The sequence below is a fragment of the Bombina bombina genome, chromosome 3, assembly GCF_027579735.1.
Source record: "Bombina bombina isolate aBomBom1 chromosome 3, aBomBom1.pri, whole genome shotgun sequence".
Lineage (NCBI taxonomy): Eukaryota > Metazoa > Chordata > Amphibia > Anura > Bombinatoridae > Bombina > Bombina bombina.
Window position 1 is genome coordinate 582,605,650 of NC_069501.1, and position 21,590 is coordinate 582,627,239.

Genomic DNA, 21,590 nt, shown 5'->3' on the forward strand with positions numbered 1-21,590 from the left:
CCAATATACTTTTATCATCAAATTTGCTTTGTTCTCTTGGTATTCTTAGTTGAAAGCTAAACCGTGGTAGGCTCATATGCTAATTTCTAAGCCCTCAGTGCAATTTGACAGTTTTCACAGCTATACGGTGCTAGTTCATGTGTGACATATAGATAACATTGTGCTCACTAATGTGCACGTTTGTCAAAAGAACTTAAATAAGGGGGCAGTCTGCAAAGGCTTAGATACAAGGTAATCACAGAGGTAAAATTATATTAATATAACTGTGTTGATTATGCAAAACTAGGGAATGGGTAATAAAGGGATTATCTATCTTTTTAAACAATACAAATTTTGGAGTAGACAGTCCCTTTAAATTAAAAAGATACGTGATAAAAGGAACACTAAACATATTGTAAACAAATTTCAAAACAAATTGACATGTTATTAGCTGCAGTTGTTTTTCAGTAGCCAAACTGCACCCACCATTTGCCTTGGAGAAGTGAGTCTAATTAAGGGCTAGATTACAAGTGGAGCGCTAAATTATTGTGAGCCCGCAAACAGGCAAATTTGTCCATTTGCGGGCACACAATTAATAACCAGCCATTAAAATTAGCGCTTATAAAATTAACCAGAGATCAGATCTCTGGTTAATTTTATAAATCTGCCCCAAATGGCCCCAAAATTCTAGTGCAATTTATAAAAAATAAAGATAGCAGCATCTTTATTTTTTAATAAAATAACTGCACTAGGCAGTATTTTGGGGATAATGTTGGTGGGAGTGAGCTGAAAAGTGCCTTTACATTGCGGTCTATGGGAACTGTGTGCTCCCAGTAAATATGTGTTAATATGTGTATATATACAGTGTATATATACACATATTAACACATAAATATATAAATATAAGCATACACATATTATTTACACTTTGTTGTCATCGCTGCACTACGAGCGTCCTAGCAAAGCGAACACGAGCTCCCATTCGCATTGCTAACATTTTGTTATACCAGCGCATTAGCGTGCACTGGTAATACACAGTGGAGCAGAAATATCGCTTTCACTAAAGTTATTGGGGCATATTTATCAATCTCCTTATGGAGCTTAAGGCCCCAGAAGTTATCAAGAAGTTATGAAGCATCGGTCTAAAGACCGCTGCTCCATAACTTGTCTGCCTGCTCTGAAGGATTCGATCGGGTTGATTGACACCCCCTGCTAGTGGTTGCGAATCTGCAGGGGGCGGCATTGCACCAGCAGTTCACAAGAACTGCTGGCAAAATGATAAAAGCTGACAGCATATGCTGTCGGCATTTAGCGATGGGCAGCAATGGGCAGCGGACATGATACGCTACTTCGTATCATGTCCGCTCGCACATTGTTAAATATGCCCCATTATGTTAGTATAAAATGTAATGTTTTGGAGTTGCTATCTGTTAAATCATATTAGGGAAAGATATGTACCTGGGTAAGTCATGAGACATCTGCAGTCCACGCAAAAATTATATTGCAAAGTTTGGGGAGGGGCTTTGTTATTAAGAAAAAACTTGCGCCTAGATTTAGAGTTCTGCGGCCAAAGGGGTGCGTTAGCTACGCATGCTTTTTTTCCCCCGCACCTTTTAAACAACGCTGGTATTGAGAGTTCTCAGAAGGTCTGCGTTAGGCTCCAAAAAGGAAGCGTACAGGCATATTTACCGCCATTGCAACTCTCAATACCAGCGGTGCTTACGGACGCGGCCAGCTTCAAAAACGTGCTTGTGCATGATTCCCCCATAGGAAACAATGGGGCTGCGTTAAGAGCTGAACGCTGCTTTTTTGCAGGTGTTAGGTTTTTTTTCAGCTCAAACACCTGCAAAAAAGCAGCGTTCAGCTCCTAACGCAGCCCCATTGTTTCCTATGGGGAAACACTTCCTAAGTCTGCACCTAACACCCTAACATGTACCCCGAGTCTAAACACCCCTAACCTTACACTTATTAACCCCTAATCTGCCGCCCCCGCTATCGCTGACCCCTGCATATTATTTTTAACCCCTAATCTGCCGCTCTGTACACCGCCGCAACCTACGTTATCCCTATGTACCCCTCATCTGCTGCCCCTAACACCGCCGACCCCTATATTATATTTATTAACCCCTAATCTGCCGCCCCCAACGTCGCCGCCACCTACCTACAATTATTAACCCCTAATCTGCCGACCGGACCTCACCGCTACTATAATAAATGTATTAACCCCTAATCCGCCTCACTCCCACCTCAAAAACCCTATAATAAATAGTATTAACCCCTAATCTGCCCTCCCTAACATCGCCGACACCTAAATTCAAGTATTAACCCCTAATCTGCCGACCGGACCTCGCCGCTACTCTAATAAATTTATTAACCCCTAAAGCTAAGTCTAACCTTAACCCTAACACCCCTCTAAGTTAAATATAATTTAAATCTAACAAAATAAAATAAATCTTATTAAATAAATTATTCCTATTTAAATCTAAATACTTACCTGTAAAATAAACCCTAATATAGCTACACTATAAATAATAATTATATTGTAGCTATTTTAGGATTAATATTTATTTTACAGGCAACTTTGTATTTATTTTAACCAGGTACAATAGCTATTAAATAGTTAAGAACTATTTAATAGCTACCTAGTTAAAATAATTACAAAATTACCGGTAAAATAAATCCTAACCTAAGTTACAATTAAACCTAACACTACACTATCAATAAATTAATTAAATAAACTATCTGCAATTATTTACAATTAAATCAACTAAACTAAATTACAAAAAAAACAAACACTAAATTACAAAAACAAACAAACACTAAATTACAAAAAATAAAAAAAGATTACACGAATTTTAAACTAATTACACCTACTCTAAGCCCCCTAAAAAAATAACAAAGCCCCCCAAAATAAAAAAATACCCTACCCTATTCTAAAATAAAAATGTAACAGCTCTTTTACCTTACCAGCCCTTAAAAGGGCCTTTTGCGGGGCATGCCCCAAAAAAACAGCTCTTTTGCATTTAAATAAACATACAATACCCCCCCAACATTACAACCCACCACCCACATACCCCTAATCTAAACGAAACCCCCCTTAAAAAACCTAACACTAAGCCCCTGAAGATCTTCCTACCTTGTCTTCACCACGCCGGGTATCACCGATCCGTCCAGAAGAGGGTCCGAAGTCTTCCTCCTATCCGTCAAGAAGAGGTCCAGAAGAGGGTCCGAAGTCTTCATCCTTTCGGCAAGAAGAGGAGATCCGGACCAGCAAACATCTTCATCCAAGCGGCATCTTCTATCTTCTTCCATCCGGTGCGGAGCGGGACCATCTTGAAGCAGCCGACGCGGATCCATCCTCTTCTTCCGACGTCCTAAGTCCGAATGAAGGCTCCTTTAAATGACGTCATCCAAGATGGCGTCCCTCAAATTCCGATTGGCTGATAGGATTCTATCAGACAATCAGAATTAAGGTAGGAAAAGGAACCTTCATTCGGACTTAGGACGTCGGAAGAAGAGGATGGATCCGCGTCGGCTGCTTCAAGATGGTCCCGCTCCGTGCCGGATGGAACAAGATAGAAGATGCCGCTTGGATGAAGATGTTTGCCGGTCCGGATCTCCTCTTCTTGCCGGATAGGATGAAGACTTCGGACCCTCTTCTGGACCTCTTCTTGACGGATAGGAGGAAGACATCGGACCCTCTTCTGGACGGATCAGTGATACATGGCGTGGTGAAGACAAGGTAGGAAGATCTTCAGGGGCTTAGTGTTAGGTTTTTTAAGGGGGGTTTGGGTTAGATTAGGGGTATGTGGGTGGTGGGTTGTAATGTTGGGGGGGGTATTGTATGTTTATTTAAATGCAAAAGAGCTGTTTTCTTTGGGGCATGCCCCGCAAAAGGCCCTTTTAAGGGCTGGTAAGGTAAAAGAGCTGTTAAATTTTTATTTTAGAATAAGGTAGGGCATTTTTTTATTTTGGGGGGCTTTGTTATTTTTTTAGGGGGCTTAGAGTAGGTGTAATTAGTTTAAAATTCTTGTAATCTTTTTTTATTTTTTGTAATTTAGTGTTTGTTTGTTTTTGTAATTTAGTTTAGTTGATTTAATTGTAGATAATTGTAGATAGTTTATTTAATTAATTTATTGATAGTGTAGTGTTAGGTTTAATTGTAACTTAGGTTAGGATTTATTTTACAGGTAATTTTGTAATTATTTTAACTAGGTAACTATTAAATAGTTAATAACTATTTAATAGCTATTGTACCTGTTTAAAATAAATACAAAGTTGCTTGTAAAATAAATATTAATCCTAAAATAGCTACAATATAATTATTATTTATATTGTAGCTATATTAGGGTTTATTTTACAGGTAAGCATTTAGATTTAAATAGGAATAATTTATTTAATAAGATTTATTTTATTTCGTTAGATTTAAATTATATTTAATTTAGGGGGGTGTTAGGGTTAGACTTAGCTTTAGGGGTTAATACATTTATTAGAGTAGCGGCGAGGTCCGGTCGGCAGATTAGAAGTTAATACTTGAAGTTAGGTGTCGGCGATGTTAGGGAGGGCAGATTAGGGGTTAATACTAGTTGTTATTATAGGGTTTTTGAGGCTGGAGTGAGGCGGATTAGGGGTTAATACATTTATTATAGTAGCGGTGAGGTCCGGTCAGCAGATTAGGGGTTAATAATTGTAGGTAGGTATCGGCGACGTTGGGGGGGGCAGATTAGGGGTTAATAAATATAATATAGGGGTCGGTGATGTTAGGGGCAGCAAATTAGGGGTACATAGGGATAATGTAGGTTGCGGCGGTGTGCGGTCGGCAGATTAGGGGTTAAAAAAATTTAATAGAGTGGCAGCGATGTGGGGGGACCTCGGTTTAGGGGTACATAGGTAGTTTATGGGTGTTAGTGTACTTTAGAGCACAGTAGTTAAGAGCTTTATGAACCGGCGTTAGCCCAGAAAGCTCTTAACTCCTGGTTTTTGCTGCGGCTGGAGTCTTGTCGTTAGATTTCTAACGCTCACTTCAGGCAGGACTCTAAATACTGGCATTAGAAAGATCCCATTGAAAAGATAGGATACGCAATTGACGTAAGGGGATCTGCGGTATGGAAAAGTCGCGGCTGGAAAGTGAGCGTTAGATCCTTTCCTGACTGACTCTAAATACCAGTGGGTGGCCAAAACCAGCGTTAGGACCCCCTAATGATGGTTTTGACGGCTAACGCAGAACTCTAAATCTAGGCGTTGATTTTTAAACTGATTTCCAATTTACTTGTATTATCTAAGTTGGTTTATTCTCTTTGCATCCTTTGTTGAAAAGCATACCTAGGTAAGCTCAGGAAAAGCAGTGCACTACTGAGTGTTTATTGATAATTGGTGACTGCACATATATGCCTCTTTTCATTGGCTCACTCAATGTGTTCAGCCAACTCCCAGTAGTGCATTGCTGCTTCTTCAACAATGTATATGAAGCAAATTAAGCAAATTGCATAATGGATAAGTTTTTGTTAAAATGTTATGCTCTATCTGTATTGTTTAAGAAAAAAAAATTAGGGTTTCATGTCCCTTTAATGGTTGGTGATTATTTGTGCTCTAAAAAGCAGTCTTTGTCACCTTCACAGGTTAGGTTTAATATATATTATAGGATAATGCAAACCTATCTTAAAGGGACAGTAAAGTCAAAATTTTAACTTTCATGATTCAAATAGAGTATGCAATTTATTTCTGTTATCAGATTTGCTTCATTCTCTAGGTATCTTTTATTGAAGAGTAGAACTAGGTAGGCTCATAAGAGCTCCGGAGTGTGCACGTGTCTTTAGTACTCTATGGCAGCAGTGTTTTGCAACATTATTTGTAGCTTTGTTATACAATGTTGCAAAACGTAGCTGCCATAGAGCACTAAAGACTCGTGCACAAAAATAAAAATAACTTCATTTTTTTCTGTTGATAAATTTAACATATACTATGATAAAAATGTTGACCTTAATGAGCGTGCCTCCATCAGCTCTTATGTGAAGGAGAAATTACAAAGGAAACCAAGAAATAAATTTGATAACAGTAAATTGGAAAGGGTATTTTTTAATTGCATGTCCTGAATGATGAAAGTTTTATTTTACTTCCAAGTCCCTTTAACATTAAAAAGTGGTTTACCAAGTTTTATGCTTTTATTGCTGCAGCAATACAATCTCTAATACACCATCATAGTTATAGATATCTATTCTTTTTTTGTTTTTGTTTTGGTTGTACATAGAAGATCTCACATATACTGTAACCCCTTGCATCATATGGACAAACATACTACATCACACATTACTTTGCCCAACGTATTTTGTTTATGTAGTACCTGCATCCAACAATCTAAAGCATTCTGCGGTCCCGGCTGTCAGCTTAGATCGTAGAGACTGCAACCGCGAGCAGAAGGCGTCAGGCTTCATATATATATACGGATCAGGCTTCATATATATATAAGGATCAGGCTTCATATATATACGGATCAGGCTTCATATATATATAAGGATCAGGCTTCATATATATAAGGATCAGGCTTCATATATATAAGGATCAGGCTTCATATATATAAGGATCAGGCTTCATATATATAAGGATCAGGCTTCATATATATTAGGATATCTCTGTTCTAGTCATAATGAATTTAGTGGTGAGGAAAATGTTTCCATAGTCTCCAGTGCCGCACGGGATTCTTGATGCGTACAGGCAAATTATGTTCAATCTGACTTTTTTCTTTTAAATCTGATTTATACACAGATTCCCATATGACAGTGTCATTCTGTACAAGACTGCTTGTACAAGCATAACATGATGTTTAAGTACAACATAAAAAATACCTATGGACAGCTGTTTTGTTCTTAATGGAACTCATTGTCCTTCAACGTTAGGTATATACAGGGGTTTTAGGAAAAACAATGAGACACTGTGAATCTCATTTGCATACACTTACCCAAATTCTTCTGCTGCAATGGAAACACTGCATGCTGTAGATTTCTTTGATAAACCACACACATATCCTGACCTGTCTAAATGAGTGCTTGGGAACTAGAGTAAAGTACAATAGAAAAACCTTCTGCTAAAATATATACAAGTTACTAAAACTATGTCTGCGTCAACAAATAGTCATTTGTTTTTCCAATTAAATTTAGTCTTTTTTTAAATACTTGAGGAATAAAACAAAAAAATACCTATTTTCAGGCTATATGGGTAATAGATGACCTTTCCTAAAGATGCTTTTGAATTGTGTGCTGCAAGTCGATGCAAAGGAAGAAAGAAATATGTAGGATGCTCCTACAGAGGTATGAGAATTCACTTTCAATATGCTGAGCCTTCTGAAAATTATGTAAATGAAGGTCATGGGTTAATTATGATTTTCTCTGTATTGCTTTTAAAGGTAAAAATTGAAATGTACATGTTGTATTTTAATGTTAAATAGAAGTATTTTTGAACTATACTTCCATTAGCAAAAATGTTTCTAGTAAATATATTTTTTTTTCCTGTGGTGTACTCATGTATCATGTCTCAGAGAGTCAGTGGTGGCTTGTATGACACAAATTATGTCTTCAAAAAAAGCAATACACATCATCTTCACCTCTCTGAGCTTAAATACTGGTGCACAGGCCCTCACAGGATATGTGCGTATACCAAAGGAAAACACAAATTACTTTTACTAGTAGCATTTTTGCAAATAGAATAATATTTCAAATTGAAATGCATTTATGCACATTTCAATTTTCACCTTTCTATCCCTTTAATTACATGTTAAAGCTTATGCGTAAATGATCTAAATATGTTGTTACTTACCATGGTAGTAAAGACGGTATCAAGTTTATCCTCCTGTATTTGACGGAACCCGGATATCTTGCAAACCAGGTTGGAGTTCACCAGGACTTTGTGTGCAGCAAGACACTTGTGTATATAGCTCATCTCTGTCAGGTACTTCATACCAGAAGCAATACCAGTGAGCATTCCAATCAGCTGGGGGACTGTGAACTGTCCCTCGTGCTTCTATAGGCAAAAAAATATATATATATATTAATATGAGAATGTAAATATACAGAAACATAATAAAATGAGAAGATATCAGACATAGCACAGTGTTTCCTTGCTCCATCTGTCACAAATACAATGAATGGTTATAATATACTCATATTGTCAGTTTTCTAAAGGTAATGTTTTATTCATTCCTTAATCTTTTTACACTTAAGAGAGGAATGAAGAAGGACCTGTTGCTGATGATCATGAAGAGATCGAATAATGTTTTATTTATTTTTTATTTTTTTTAGTGACTTTTCTGTAATCTGTGCTTGGTATCGAAGGTACGTGTGATGAGTAGATCATGAAGGGCAGTTTGGTTGTAGTGGGTGGTTGTGAAGGGGGATCATGCGAAGGTTATTTTTTGGGGGGGTTTTAGAGTTATGGGGGGTTTGCAGTGGGGGTCGCATAGGGGTAAGCTTAGTGAATGGATGGATCATATTCCCTTGGGTGTTAGTAAATTGCAAGATAAAGTGTGTAGTGTAACTGTTATATACTTTTATCACAGTCACTTCCCTTCCTAGTTCCAAAATATATGAGCTTGCTATCATTTCTGCCTAATTTTATCCCTTTATTTATAGATAATTATTTTTCTTGATGTTGGAGTAAGGGTTTCCGAAAAAAACATTTGCAGGAAACAGGATCACATGATTCCAATGCTGGGATAATATTTTGGGGGACTGCTTATAATTGGCAAGATTACGGGTGAGTAAATAAGGCAAAAAAATGAGCGGTATCACACTCTCCATAGCGCTGCCATTACAAGTTACTGAAAAACCTTCTTTTGTTGTGTGGTATGGTGCGTTAAGCTCCATACCGCACAAAACCCAAGGCCTGACTTGACGTGCTCGTGCACGTTTTCCCCCATAGACGTCAGTAGAGTGAAAGTGTTAGAAAAAAACTAACACCTGCGACCGCAGAATGGCGATCGCCCTAATGCAATCCCCATTGTCTATTGGGAAAAGAAAGTTATATATAAATTTAACACGCTAACAAAACCCCCTAGTCTAAATACCCCTAATCCACCTCCCCTCGACATCACCAACACTAAATAAAGTGATTAACCCCTAAACTGCCACCCCCAGCATCACTGTCACCTAAATAAACATAATTACCCCAAATGGCAGCCCCCGACATCACAACACAAAATAAAACTATTAACCCCTAAACCGCTGGCCCCCCACATTGCCATCACTTAAATAAAGTATTTACCCCAAAACTGCTGTCCCCCCGCATCGCAAAGATTATAATAAACCTATTAACCCTTAAACCATTGGCCCCCCACATAGCAAAGACTAAACTGAACCTGTTAACCCCTAAACTGCCACCCCCCCCCATCACAAATCCCTAATTTAAACTAATTACCCATAAAACTAACTATCCCCCATACTTTAACCCCTTAAGGACCACAACACTTTTTAATTTTCTGACTGTTTGGGACCAGGGCTATTTTGACATTTCTGCGGTGTTTGTGTTTAGCTGTAATTTTCCCCATTTTTTGTACCCACACATATTATATACCATTTTTCTCGTCATTAAATGGACTTTCTAAAGATATCATTATTTTACTCATATCTTATAATTTACTATAAAAAACATACTTTTTCTAACTTTGACCCCCAAAATCTGTTACACATCTACAACCACCAAAAAAACACCCATGCCAAATAGTTTCTAAATGTTGTCCTGAGTTTTGACATTCCCAATGTTTACATGTTCTTTTGCTTTTTTGCAAGTAATAGGGCAATAAATACAAGTAACACTTTCTAATTTCCAAACCATTTTTATTTCAAAATTAGCGATAGTTACATTGGAACACTGATATCTGTCAGGAATCCCTGAATAACCCTTTATATGTTTTTTTTTAGTAGACAACCCAAAGTATTGATCTAGGCCCATTTTGGTATATTTCATGCCACCATTTCACCATCAACTGTGATCAAATAAAAAAAATTATTAACTTTTTTACTAACTTTTTCACAAACTTTAGGTTTCTCACTGAAATTATTTACAAACAACTTGTGCAATTATGGTTGTAAATGCATCTCTGAGATCCCCTTTGTTCAGAAATAGCAGACATATATGGCTTTGGCATTGCTTTTTAGTAATTAGAAGGCCACTAAATACCACTGCGCACCACACTTGTATTATGCCCAGCAGTGAAGGGGTTAATTAGGTAGCTTATAGGGAGCTTGAAGGGTTAATGTTAGCTTTAGTGACACATCCCACACCTTGATCTCTCCCTAACCACTCTCAAACAGTTCTCTTCCCTCCCCCACCTCACTATTTTCACCGCCATCTTTAGTACTGGCAGAAAGTCTGCCAGTATAAAAATAAAAAAGGATATGTTTTGTTTTTTTTAATTATGTTTTTAAAAATTATATATTTTCTGCAGTGTAGGATCCCCTCTTAAAACCCAACCTCCCTGAGCCCCCCCCAAACAACTCTCTAACCCTCCCCCCACCAACTATTTGTCACCATTTTGGGTACTGGCAGCTGTCTGCCAGTATCCACTTTGCAATAAATTGTAAAATTTAAATTTAAAATAAATTGTGTTTTGTTTTTAGTTATTCCCACTTTTTCTGTACTGTAGCTGCCCCCTCTCAATACCCTCCCCCCTCCTCCTCCCAGATCCCTTTCTCAACATTATTTCTCCCTTCCCTCTCCAACCACTTTGCGCGTACTCCCACAAATAATTCACACTGCTGGCCGGAAGTTTGCCATTGATGGGCCGCCCAGCCGCCTCCCTGCAATGGCTCCTATTCACTAACGATCGGCACCATCGCTGGCCGATGCAGAGAGGGCCAAAGAGTGGCTCTCTCTGCATCGGTGTGTAAAAAAAGGTATTGCAGTGATGCCTCAATATCGAGGCATCATGGCAATACCCTGAAAGCAGCTGGAATCCCCTGAGGACGTACAGGATAAGCCCTTGGTCGTTAAGTGACATTTTTTGTAGTGCGTACCCTGTACGTCCTTGGTCGTTAAGGGGTTAAATTAAATTTACAATATAACTATCTTAAAATAAATAAACCTGTGAAATAAAAAAAATAGATGTAAATAGATGTGTTTACAGATGTATTTAAGTATTTTTGTATTTTACTGTATATTTACTGTACATATTTGACATTCCAAAGTTCCTCACTTACAGGACAATGTCATTTGTATCGTATATTTTTATTATTATCAGGTATTTGTAGAGCACCAACAGATTTTGCAGCACTATGACATAGGTGGTATACAAAATAACATTTACAGGGGTCAAGTGGGTAGAGGTCAAGTGGGAAGAGGGCCCTGCCGAGAGTTGCACTGCTGTAGTAGACTCTGATGAATGTGAACTACAAATAGCTGGGCTCATAGGCTTACATGCTATGGGGTTTAAGGGGATAGTAGTGGAGATAGGAAGGATGTATGCATCCCTGAATAGTAGACTCTTTAGGGAGCGCTTGAAGCTTTCAAAACTAGGGGAGAGTCTTGTGGATTGAGGCAGAGAATTCCATAAGATGGGAGCCAGTCTGGAAAAGTCCTATAAACGGGAGTGTGATGAGGTAACCAGAGAGGAGGAGAGTAGGAGATCATGAGCAGAGTGAAGGGGACAGGAGGGAGAGTATCTGGAGACAAGGTCTGAGATGTAGGGGGAGCAGTGCAGTTGAGGGCTTAATTAGTATATAGTATAATTTAGTGATATGTGATGTGAGGGACCGGAAGTTTAGGGGTTTATATTTTTATCATAGTATTAGTGATGTGGGGGGCCGGCGAATTAGGGGTTAATAGCTTTATTATAGTAGTTATTATAGTAGTTGCAATGTGGAGGGCTGGAAGTGTAAGGGTTAATAGGTTTATTTAGTGTTGGGGATGTGGGGCTCAGCAGTTTAGGGGTTAATAGGTTTATTTAGTGTTGGCGATGTGGGTGGACGGCGGATTAGGGGTTAATAGATGTATTATAGTATTTGTGATGCAGGGGCATTGCAGTTTAGGGGTTAATAGGTAGTTTATGGGTGTTAGTGTACTTTGTAACATTTTATGACTTTTGTGAAACATTTTTGCAAAATCCATAACTACTGGTCTCAGATCACGGAATGGATCAGGGTGGTATAAGCCATAATGCAAGCATTTTAGCCATACCGCACAACCTGTAATACAGGGGCTATGAAAATACCGCACTCAAAAGCCATTTTTTGAGTGTAGAATGGAGAGTTGGGCAAAGGCTAAAATGCTTGCGGTATAGTTGTACCGCAGCAACTTGTAATACAGGAGACCTGCATATTCCGTGCACAAAGGTCAATTTTTCAGCAGTATAGCCATATCGCACCATACCGCAAAACTTGTATTCTAGGTCAATGTTAGGCAAGTCCCTCAGTCGGATTTTGCACTTTATCAAAGCAGGAGGGAGCAGGACGCCAAAAAAGTTAGTACGTTCCATGCCGTCTTAACGGAGTTAAAGCCCAGTGGCAAGAAACGTCTTAATGGCATCCAGGGGTTAAAAAATACATTGACATTTCTCTTTTTTTTCCTGTAAATTAAATCTGAAAATGTTCGTTTTTCCACTGTCCCCAGACAGAGAGGACAAAGTGCATTTTGTGGATTTCAGAACTCTTTCCCTCATAAATGCTTTGCAGTTAATGTTTATTTGTGCAAGAGCTAAGTAATACCTTCCTAGACATAATGTAAATACATTTTGATAACAAATAGACAGTTTTTAATCCTTTTAAAACATTTTGGGCTAGATTACAAGTGGCGCGCTAAGAGTTGCGCATGAGTGATATTAGGTTTTAGCACGTGAATTACAAGTTAAATGTAAATGCATTTACGAGAGCCCAATTACATAAATACATTCAAAATTACTGTTACACTCATATAAACACAATTTAATACAAATTAGTCATTTAAATATTACAATTTATTTTATAAGAGTTAAGAGCTATATGGTATTATGACAAGGTATTTGCAAACGGCTGTATTGTGTGTATATATATATAAATATATATATACATATACATGTCTAAATATGTGTGTGTGTGTATATATATATATATATATATATATATATATATATATATATATATATATATATATATATATATATATATATATATATATAGTAAATTCAAATATTTTTCAGAGAGGAAAAAATATATAGACACAGTAGAGCTATATGAGATGCTGTGAATAAAGTAAGGGATTTCAGCACTCAAATTTAACTATTTCTTGATCTAATACATAGATATATAAGGCTGGTATATTGTATCAAACAATGAAACACAGACACACATCGGTCCAATTGATATGCAATGAATTTATTACTAAAACAACATATCAAGGTAATAAGGTAGTTAATACTTATGCATCACCTACATAAACCACTGCAGTGGATAGCCTAATTTAAATAAAACAAATACTAATAGCAATAGATACCACAGAGTAATTGCTAGTGTTTTAAAACATTTCAAATGGATATTTCAACACAAAGCCAAATCCTGTAAATCAGAAAATTCGGGCCTAATTCTGACCAGAAAAAGTCCTCAAAGCACAGTCCTAGATAGACAGACTTCTTTTCTTTATGAATATATGCTTAGAGAAAATTTAGACCGGTTTGATGACCATTGCTTGGTTTTAGCGTGACCTTAAAAAGCTGACTTTACCAAGGTGAAAGCGTCCTCCAAATTCAGCTTTATTCACAAAATAAAGATTGATTTGTTTAAAGACTTGTTGTTTATACAAAGAGGTAATTGGAGTGCAGTAAAACGTAACATACAACCATATCCTAGTTGTTGTAACTTTAGCAGCAAAGTCCGGGTATTACGGCATCTCATGAGGCATAACAGACCACCGACCGGGACCATGCCTCCGACATCCAGTCTCACCCAAATCGTTCTGTCTCGTCCCCTTGCTCCGTAGATATAGAAATAGATGTGTTTACAGATGTATTTAAGTATTTATGTATTTTACTGTACTTATTTGACATTCCAATGATCTTCACAGGACAATGTCATTTGTATTGTGTATATACACATACAACTATACCTGTATATCTATTACTATAGATATATAGGTATATATATATATATTTTACATTAACATTGTCAGATATATATAGAAGTATATATTTAATAATAACAATTTAAAAAAAAATTCTATGTGAAGAATATAGGAATGTAAAATATGCGTTATTTAATAAATCAGGGTTTGCAATGTTGGGTTAGCGCACATGAAGAATTACTAATCTTACATTGCGTTAATGAAATATTAAATATAGAATATAAAAAAAATAATAATAATTATTTAAAATTATTATAGATACTATAAAAAATGCTAAATACTCAATATAAATATATATATATATATATATATATATATATATATTTCAATTTCAATGATGGTTACTTTCTCCAGACCCGGGGCACTGCCATGGGGGCTAAGTTTGCCCCCTCATATGCAAACTTGGTCATGGGCATGTGGGAGAATGCCTACATGTTTGGGGATAGAAACCTTTATGGTGCTGACATAGGTCTTTTCTATCGTTTCATAGATGGCCTTATTTTCATTTGGACTGGAAGTCCAAAAAACATCGAGAAATTTGTTTCATATTTGAACAACAATCCTTGGGGCCTTAGATTTACATATGAGTTCCATCCAAACACAATTAATTATCTAGATGTAACACTTACAGCCAATAATGAAAATGGGTTCATTGAGTCAACAGTATACCGCAAACCAATTTATGGTAATACACTACTACATGGGATGAGCAATCACCCTAGGATGGTACCATACTCAATAGCCAAAGGTCAGTTCATAAGAACAAAACGGAATTGTTCTAATAAAGATTATATCAGACAAGCCACAGAACTAACACACAGACTTAAAGCAAGAGGCTATAACCATGAAGTGATTTTAAAAGCCAAGACTGAGGTAGATGCCATAAATAGAATTTCACTCCTCAAAGACAAAAATAAAATGAGGACTTTTAGTGACCCAGTATTCCTCAGATTATGAGGATGTGTGCAAAATCATCCGCAAACATATTACCATGTTGTCCTCTGATGTCAGATTACAAAACGTTACTAAATTGGGATGTCGCTTCTCATACAGGAGTTACCCTAGGAAATATCATCTCCCCGAGTGAATTAAGAACAAATTCCAGAGAAAGGACATGGCTGACTACTAGGGGTATGCACAAATGTGGTTATGGCCCATGCATACCCTGTAGTTTCAGTAACAGGTCTGACTTTTTTGAGAATTTTGATAGTGGTAAAAGATACATAGTCAGGGATTTTGTGAATTGTAGAAGCAAGAATGTGATGCACCACAGGAGAGGTTAGGGAAAGAATCAGACAGCATTGCAAAAGATCCCACCAATCATCCGAACTAGCCACACACTTTATTACCAAACACAATAGTAAAAATTATACCCTGAAATGGATGGTAATTGATAAAAACATTTTGTCTTCACGGGGGGAGGGGGGCATAGTTAAATTGCTCCACAAAAGAGAGGCGTTTTGGATATTTACATTGAATACACGTACACCTAAGGGCTATATAATATTAGCATATTGGTAATAAATAACACACTTTTTGCCTATAGTAGATACTATAGAAAATATATGAGTCCCTAAACTATTGATAAAGCTTCTCTATTATAATATTAGCATATGTAAATATCCAGTCCACACACTTTCGGCTAGATTACAAGTCTTGCGTTAGGGTTAAAAAGCAGCGTTGAGAGGTCCCAACGCTGCTTTTTAACGCCCCGCTGGTATTATGAGTCTTGAAGGTACAGCTGTACCGCTCACTTTTTTGGCCAGACTCGGAAATACCGCAAATCCCCTTACGTCAATTACGTATCCTATATTTTCAATGGGACTTGCATAGCGCCGGTATTACGAGTCTGACCAAAAGTGAGCGGTACAGCCTCTCCTGTCAAGACTGATACCGCATTTTAAAGTCAGTAGTTAGGAGTTTTACACTACAACGCCGTAGCATAAAACTCTTAACTAAAGTGCTAAAAAGTACACTAACACCCATAAACTACCTATTCACCCCTAAACCGAGGCACCCCCACATCGCAAACAATAAAATAAATATTTTAACCCTTAATCTGCCGAACCGGACATCGCAGCCACTATAATATATTAACCCCTAAACCTCCGCACTCCCGCATCGCAAACACTAGTTAAGTATTATTAACCCCTACTCTGCCACCCCCAACGTCGCCGCCACTATAATAAAGTTATTTACCCCTAAACCTAACACCCTCCTAACTTAAATATTATTTAAATAAATCTAAATAAAATTTCTACAATTAACTAAATAATTCCTATTTAAAACTAAATACTTACCGATAAAATAAACCCTAAGATAGCTACAATATAACTAATAGTTACATTGTAGCTATCTTAGGGTTTATTTTTATTTTACAGGCAAGTTTGTATTTATTTTAACTAGGTAGAATAGTTATTAAATAGTTATTAACTATTTAATAACTACCTAGTGAAAATAAAGACAAATTTACCTGTAAAATAAAACCTAACCTAAGTTATAATTACACCTAACACTACACTATAATTAAATAAATTAAATACAATTAATTACAATTAAATAAAATCATCTTAAGTATGAAAAAAACACTAAATTACAGAAAATAATAAAATAATTACAAGATTTTTAAACTAATTACACCTACTCTAATCCCCCTAACAAAATAAAAAAGCCCCCCAAAATAAAAAAAAGCCCTACCCTACACTAAATTACAAATAGCCCTTAAAAGGCTATACCGCTCACTTTTTGGCCTCCCAGGACAGACTCGTAATATTAGCGCTATGGAAGTCCCATAGAAAAAAGACTTTACGAAGTTTACGTAAGTCGTTTTGCGGTAAGGCCAAAGAAGTGTGTGGTACACCTATTTTACCCTAACGCACAACTCGTAATCTAGCCGTTAGTTTGTGGCATTTCCTTCCTAAGAGGAATTAAAGTAATGTGAATGTAATTTTAATATATGTATCAGAAATTAATCACTGTAGTGTAGAACATTGGCATTTGAAAAAAAGGGCTAGACTACAAGTGGCACGCTATTTAGCGCATTCGCTAGAGCATAAACTTCGCTAGGAATAAGCTGTTTTGTGCTCGTCGCGTTGTATTGTAAGTTGAAAGTAAAAAGTTTGCAAGTGAGTTAAGAAGACACTGTTGCTATATTGGCACCACATCGAGAACATGTCATAAAGACAAAATTTCTAAACAAATGTATGTTAACTTGTCTCAAAATAGAAATGTCAAAAGAAAACAGTGCTTTTAAAATTCGATATTAGCTTATCAAAACACTCATGAAAATCCAGTATATATATATATATATAAAGATTTCAACAACCATACATATATTTTGACTCACAATATTAGGATTGGATCATATGAAGTATAAAAGGAATACAGGATGAGTGTGAAATATATACATATGCCAACAAAACTAACCAACACATATTCCTTTACACATTTATGTCTTTAGTTAATATTATATTAGTTTAACCCCTAATTGGAGTTATCCAAACACCTAGATTACGAGTTTTGCGTTAACAGGGGTGCGGTGCCAACGAGCAGTTTATGCTCACCGCTCACTTACAGACAGTACTGGTATTACGGGTTTCTACAAACCCGGCATTAGCCGCAAAAAAGTGAGCGAAGAGCAAAATTTTGCTCCACATCTCACCTCAATACCAGCGCTGCTTACGTTAGCGGTAAGCAGGTAAAACGTGCTCGTGCACGATTTTTCCATAGGAATCAATGGGGGAGAGTCGGCTGAAAAAAAACCTAACACCTGCAAAAAAGCAGCGTAAAGCTCCTAACGCAGCCCCATTGATTCCTATGGGGAAAATAAATTTATGTCTACACCTAACACCCTAACATGAACCCCGAGTCTAAACACCCCTAATCTTACACTTATTAACCCCTAATCTGCCGCCCCTGACATCGCTGACACCTACAATATATTATTAACCCCTAATCTGCCGCTCCGGACACCGCCGCCACATACATTATACTTATGAACCCCTAATCTGCTGCTCCCAACATTGCCGCACCTACATTTTATTTATTATCCCCTAATCTGCCGCCCCCTATGTCGCCGCAACCTACCTACATTTATTAACCCCTAATCTGCCACCCCCAGAAGTCGGCCGTTCTTGACAGACTTAGGTTTAGGGGTTAACAACTTTAATATAGTGACGGCGATGTTGGGGGCGGCAGATTAGGGGTTAATAAATGTAGGTAGGTTGCGGCGACATTGGGGGCGGCAGATTAGGGGCTAATAAATATAATGTAGGTGTTGGCGATGTTGGGGGCAGCAGATTAGGGGTTCATAACTATAATGTAGGTGGCGGCGGTGTCCGGAGCAGCAGATTAGGGGTTAATAATATAATGTAGGTGTCAGCGATGTCAGGGGTGGCAGATTAGGGGTTAATAAGTGTAAGATTAGGGGTGTTTAGACTCGGGTTCATGTTAGGGTGTTAGGTGTAGACATAAAATGTATTTCCCCATAGGAATCAATGGGGCTTCGTTAGGGAGCTTTACGCTTCTTTTTTGCAGGTGTTAGACTTTTTCTCAGCCGGCTCTCCCCGTTGATTCCTATGGGGAAATTGTGCACGAGCACGTACGACCAGCTCACCGCTGACTTAAGCAGCGCTGGTATTGGAGTGCGGTAATGAGCAAAATTTTGCTCAACGCTCACTTCTTGTCTTTTAACGCTGGGTTTCTGAAAACTCGTAATATCAGCGCTGCATGTAAGTGAGCAGTGAGACAAAACTGCTCGTTAGCACCGCAGAGCCTCTAACGCAAAACTCGTAATCTAGCCGTAAATTTGAATGGTTACAACAACAAAAATAATACAAAAAACTGTAAAGATAGTATCCTGTTACAGAACCAATATAATTAAAAGTTAAAGATGATGGAACAAACATTATTTATGTGACCAGAAGCTTGAAAATTCTCTTATTTTTATTGCAAGGTCCAACAAACTAGAAAGCAGAAAATATTGAGAAACCAAGCGGAAGAGACAGAACAGCGTGAGAAGCATCTTTTATATATATATATATATATATATATATATATATATATATAAATGTGGCTTTCACACAATCTTGTAACCTGAAGCATGTCTGCTAATTTGCATTGTCTTGCAGCAAAACATTTGGCTCTTTTCTGACGTAATCAACTCAACATTGTTTGCCTCGCTTCTTCCATCTATATTTTTCGTTTATGATGTCTGAACCATAATTAAGCTATTGTTGCATGTTCTTTCATCTGCTGTGAGTCTGCAGATAGAGGGAATAGTATATTTTTTTCTATACAAATTAAATATTTCCAATAAATGGTAGTCATACAAAACTATGCCAATTAGATACAAAGGGACTCGAGTGGTCATCTGGCCTCTCTGCATTCTGTTACAAGCACGGATTGAATAAAATACGTAATTCCAAAGAGCATTCTATTTTTAGTCCTACACTGTAGTCGTATAATTTCGATGAAAGATGAAGTTAAAATTTCACATATGAATAAAAATATTGAAAAAGACAATACATTGGGATGATATATTTATACACAACACAAATAGTTTGTCTTAAGTTTTAAAGTCAAGTTCAATGCAGACAATAAATTAGATTTAAACGGACTGTAATGGCCAAACTTTTAAGTGTGTTTATACATGTAGTTTTAAATATATAATCATTCAATTTTAATCTAGCATCTTTTAGTTTCTGAGTTATACTGTTACTGTATAGTTATTTATATATATTAATGTTAACAACTTAAGTAATTTGAATAGATTCTAGCTGTTATATATAGAGGCCTATTTATCAAATGACAGTGCGGATCAGATCCGACAGACATCGCTGAATGCGGAGAGCAATACGCTCTCCGTATTCAGCATTGCACCAGCAGCTCTTGTGAGCTGCTGGTGCAACGCCACCCCCTGCAGACTGGCGGCCAATCGGCCGTCAGCAGGGGGGTGTCAATCAACCCGATAGTACTCGATCGAGTTGAATTCCGACGATGTCTGTCCGCCTGCTCAGAGCAGGCCGACAGGTTATGGAGCAGCGGTCACTTGGACTAATCTTTAAAATAGCTCACCTTCCTGTGCACATAGAAGAAAAGTTCTAAAAATGACAGACTTAGCACAATCCACACAAAAACCTATTTCCACTTAATTTCGAGTATGAAATTAATTAATTGACAAGTATAAATTTAGCTTTCTCTCATATTCTTGTAATTTCATAAGACCTTTATTGATAGGTCAATTACTAAGGCTGAAAACACTCAAATTTAAAAATCCTCCCTATAAAATAGTCCCTGAGGAGAAGTAAATAAATTACACCTAGATTACAAGTTTTGTGCTATAGAGGGTGTGAAACGAATGCAAAATAGTTGCGTTATTTCACCCCCATAGCGCTGCCAATACAAGTTTTTAAAAAGCCGCCTTGTGCGTGCGATATGGTGGCGATAAGCTCCATACCGCACAAAAATCCAAGAGCTTAGAATACGTGCGTGTGCACGCTTTCCCCATAGACATCAATGGGGAAAGCATGTTAGAAAAAAAAAACTAACACCTGAAGCGTGGAATGGCGATCGCTGTAATGCAGCCCCATTGATGTCTATGGGGAAAAAAAAGTTACGTTTAAACCTAACACCCTAACATAAACCCCAAATCTAAACACCCCTAATCTCCCGCCCTTGACATCGCCGATACCGAAATAAACTTATTAACCCCTATTCCCTTGCACCCCAACATTGCCAACACTATAATAAAGATATTAACCCCTATTCCGCCGCTCCCTGACATCGCCGCCACTAAATAAAGTTATTGACCCCTAAACCTCCGGCCTCCCACATCACCGCCACTAAATAAACCTATTAACCCCTAAACCGCCTGCCCCCCACATCGCAAAAAAACTAAATTAAATCAAACCATTAACCCCTAAACCTAACAACCCCCTAACTTTAAATTAAAATTACAATATCCCTATCTTAAAATAAATAAAAACTTACCTGTGAAGTTAAAAAAACCTAAGTTTAAACTAGCAATTAACCTAACATAACTATTATATTAAAATTAAAATAACTACAAATTAAATAAACTAAATTACACATTAAAAAAAAATAAAACACTACTAAAAAAAATTAAATCTAAAATTACAAAAAATAACAAACACTAAATTACAAAAAATAACACTAAATGACGAAAAATAAACAAAATAATCCAACAACAATTACAAGTAATATAATAGCCCTATAAAAATAAAAAAGGCCCCCAAAATAAAAAAAAACACCCTAGCCTGCAATAAACTACCAATAGCCTTTAAAAGGGCCTTTTGTAGGGCATTGCCCTAAAGAAATCAGCTCTTTTCCCTGTAAAAAAAATCCACCACCCAACCAACCCCCTAAGATAAAAAACCTAATTCTAACAAAAACCTAAACTAGCCATTGCCCTGAAAAGGGCATTTGTATGGGCATTGCCTTAAAAGGGCATTTAGCTATTTTGCATTGCCCTTAAAAGGCCATTTAGCTCTTTTAAAAAAGCCCAAACCCTAATC

At 37.1% G+C, this 21,590-nt stretch overlaps 1 protein-coding gene across 6 annotated transcripts in view; it reads right to left on the reverse strand.

Annotated features, from left to right (window-relative positions):
• Positions 1-21,590, reverse strand: part of EPHA10 (EPH receptor A10) — a 1,001,793-nt gene that overhangs the window by 59,782 nt on the left and 920,421 nt on the right. For 5 of the 6 annotated variants that reach the window (XM_053707154.1, XM_053707156.1, XM_053707152.1 and 2 more), the window contains exon 12: positions 7,789-7,992. In XM_053707154.1, coding sequence (XP_053563129.1) covers positions 7,789-7,992 — 204 coding nt within the window. Of the gene's footprint in view, positions 1-7,784; positions 7,993-21,590 lie in introns of all 6 variants that reach the window. The other variant, XM_053707155.1, reaches the window with a different exon arrangement.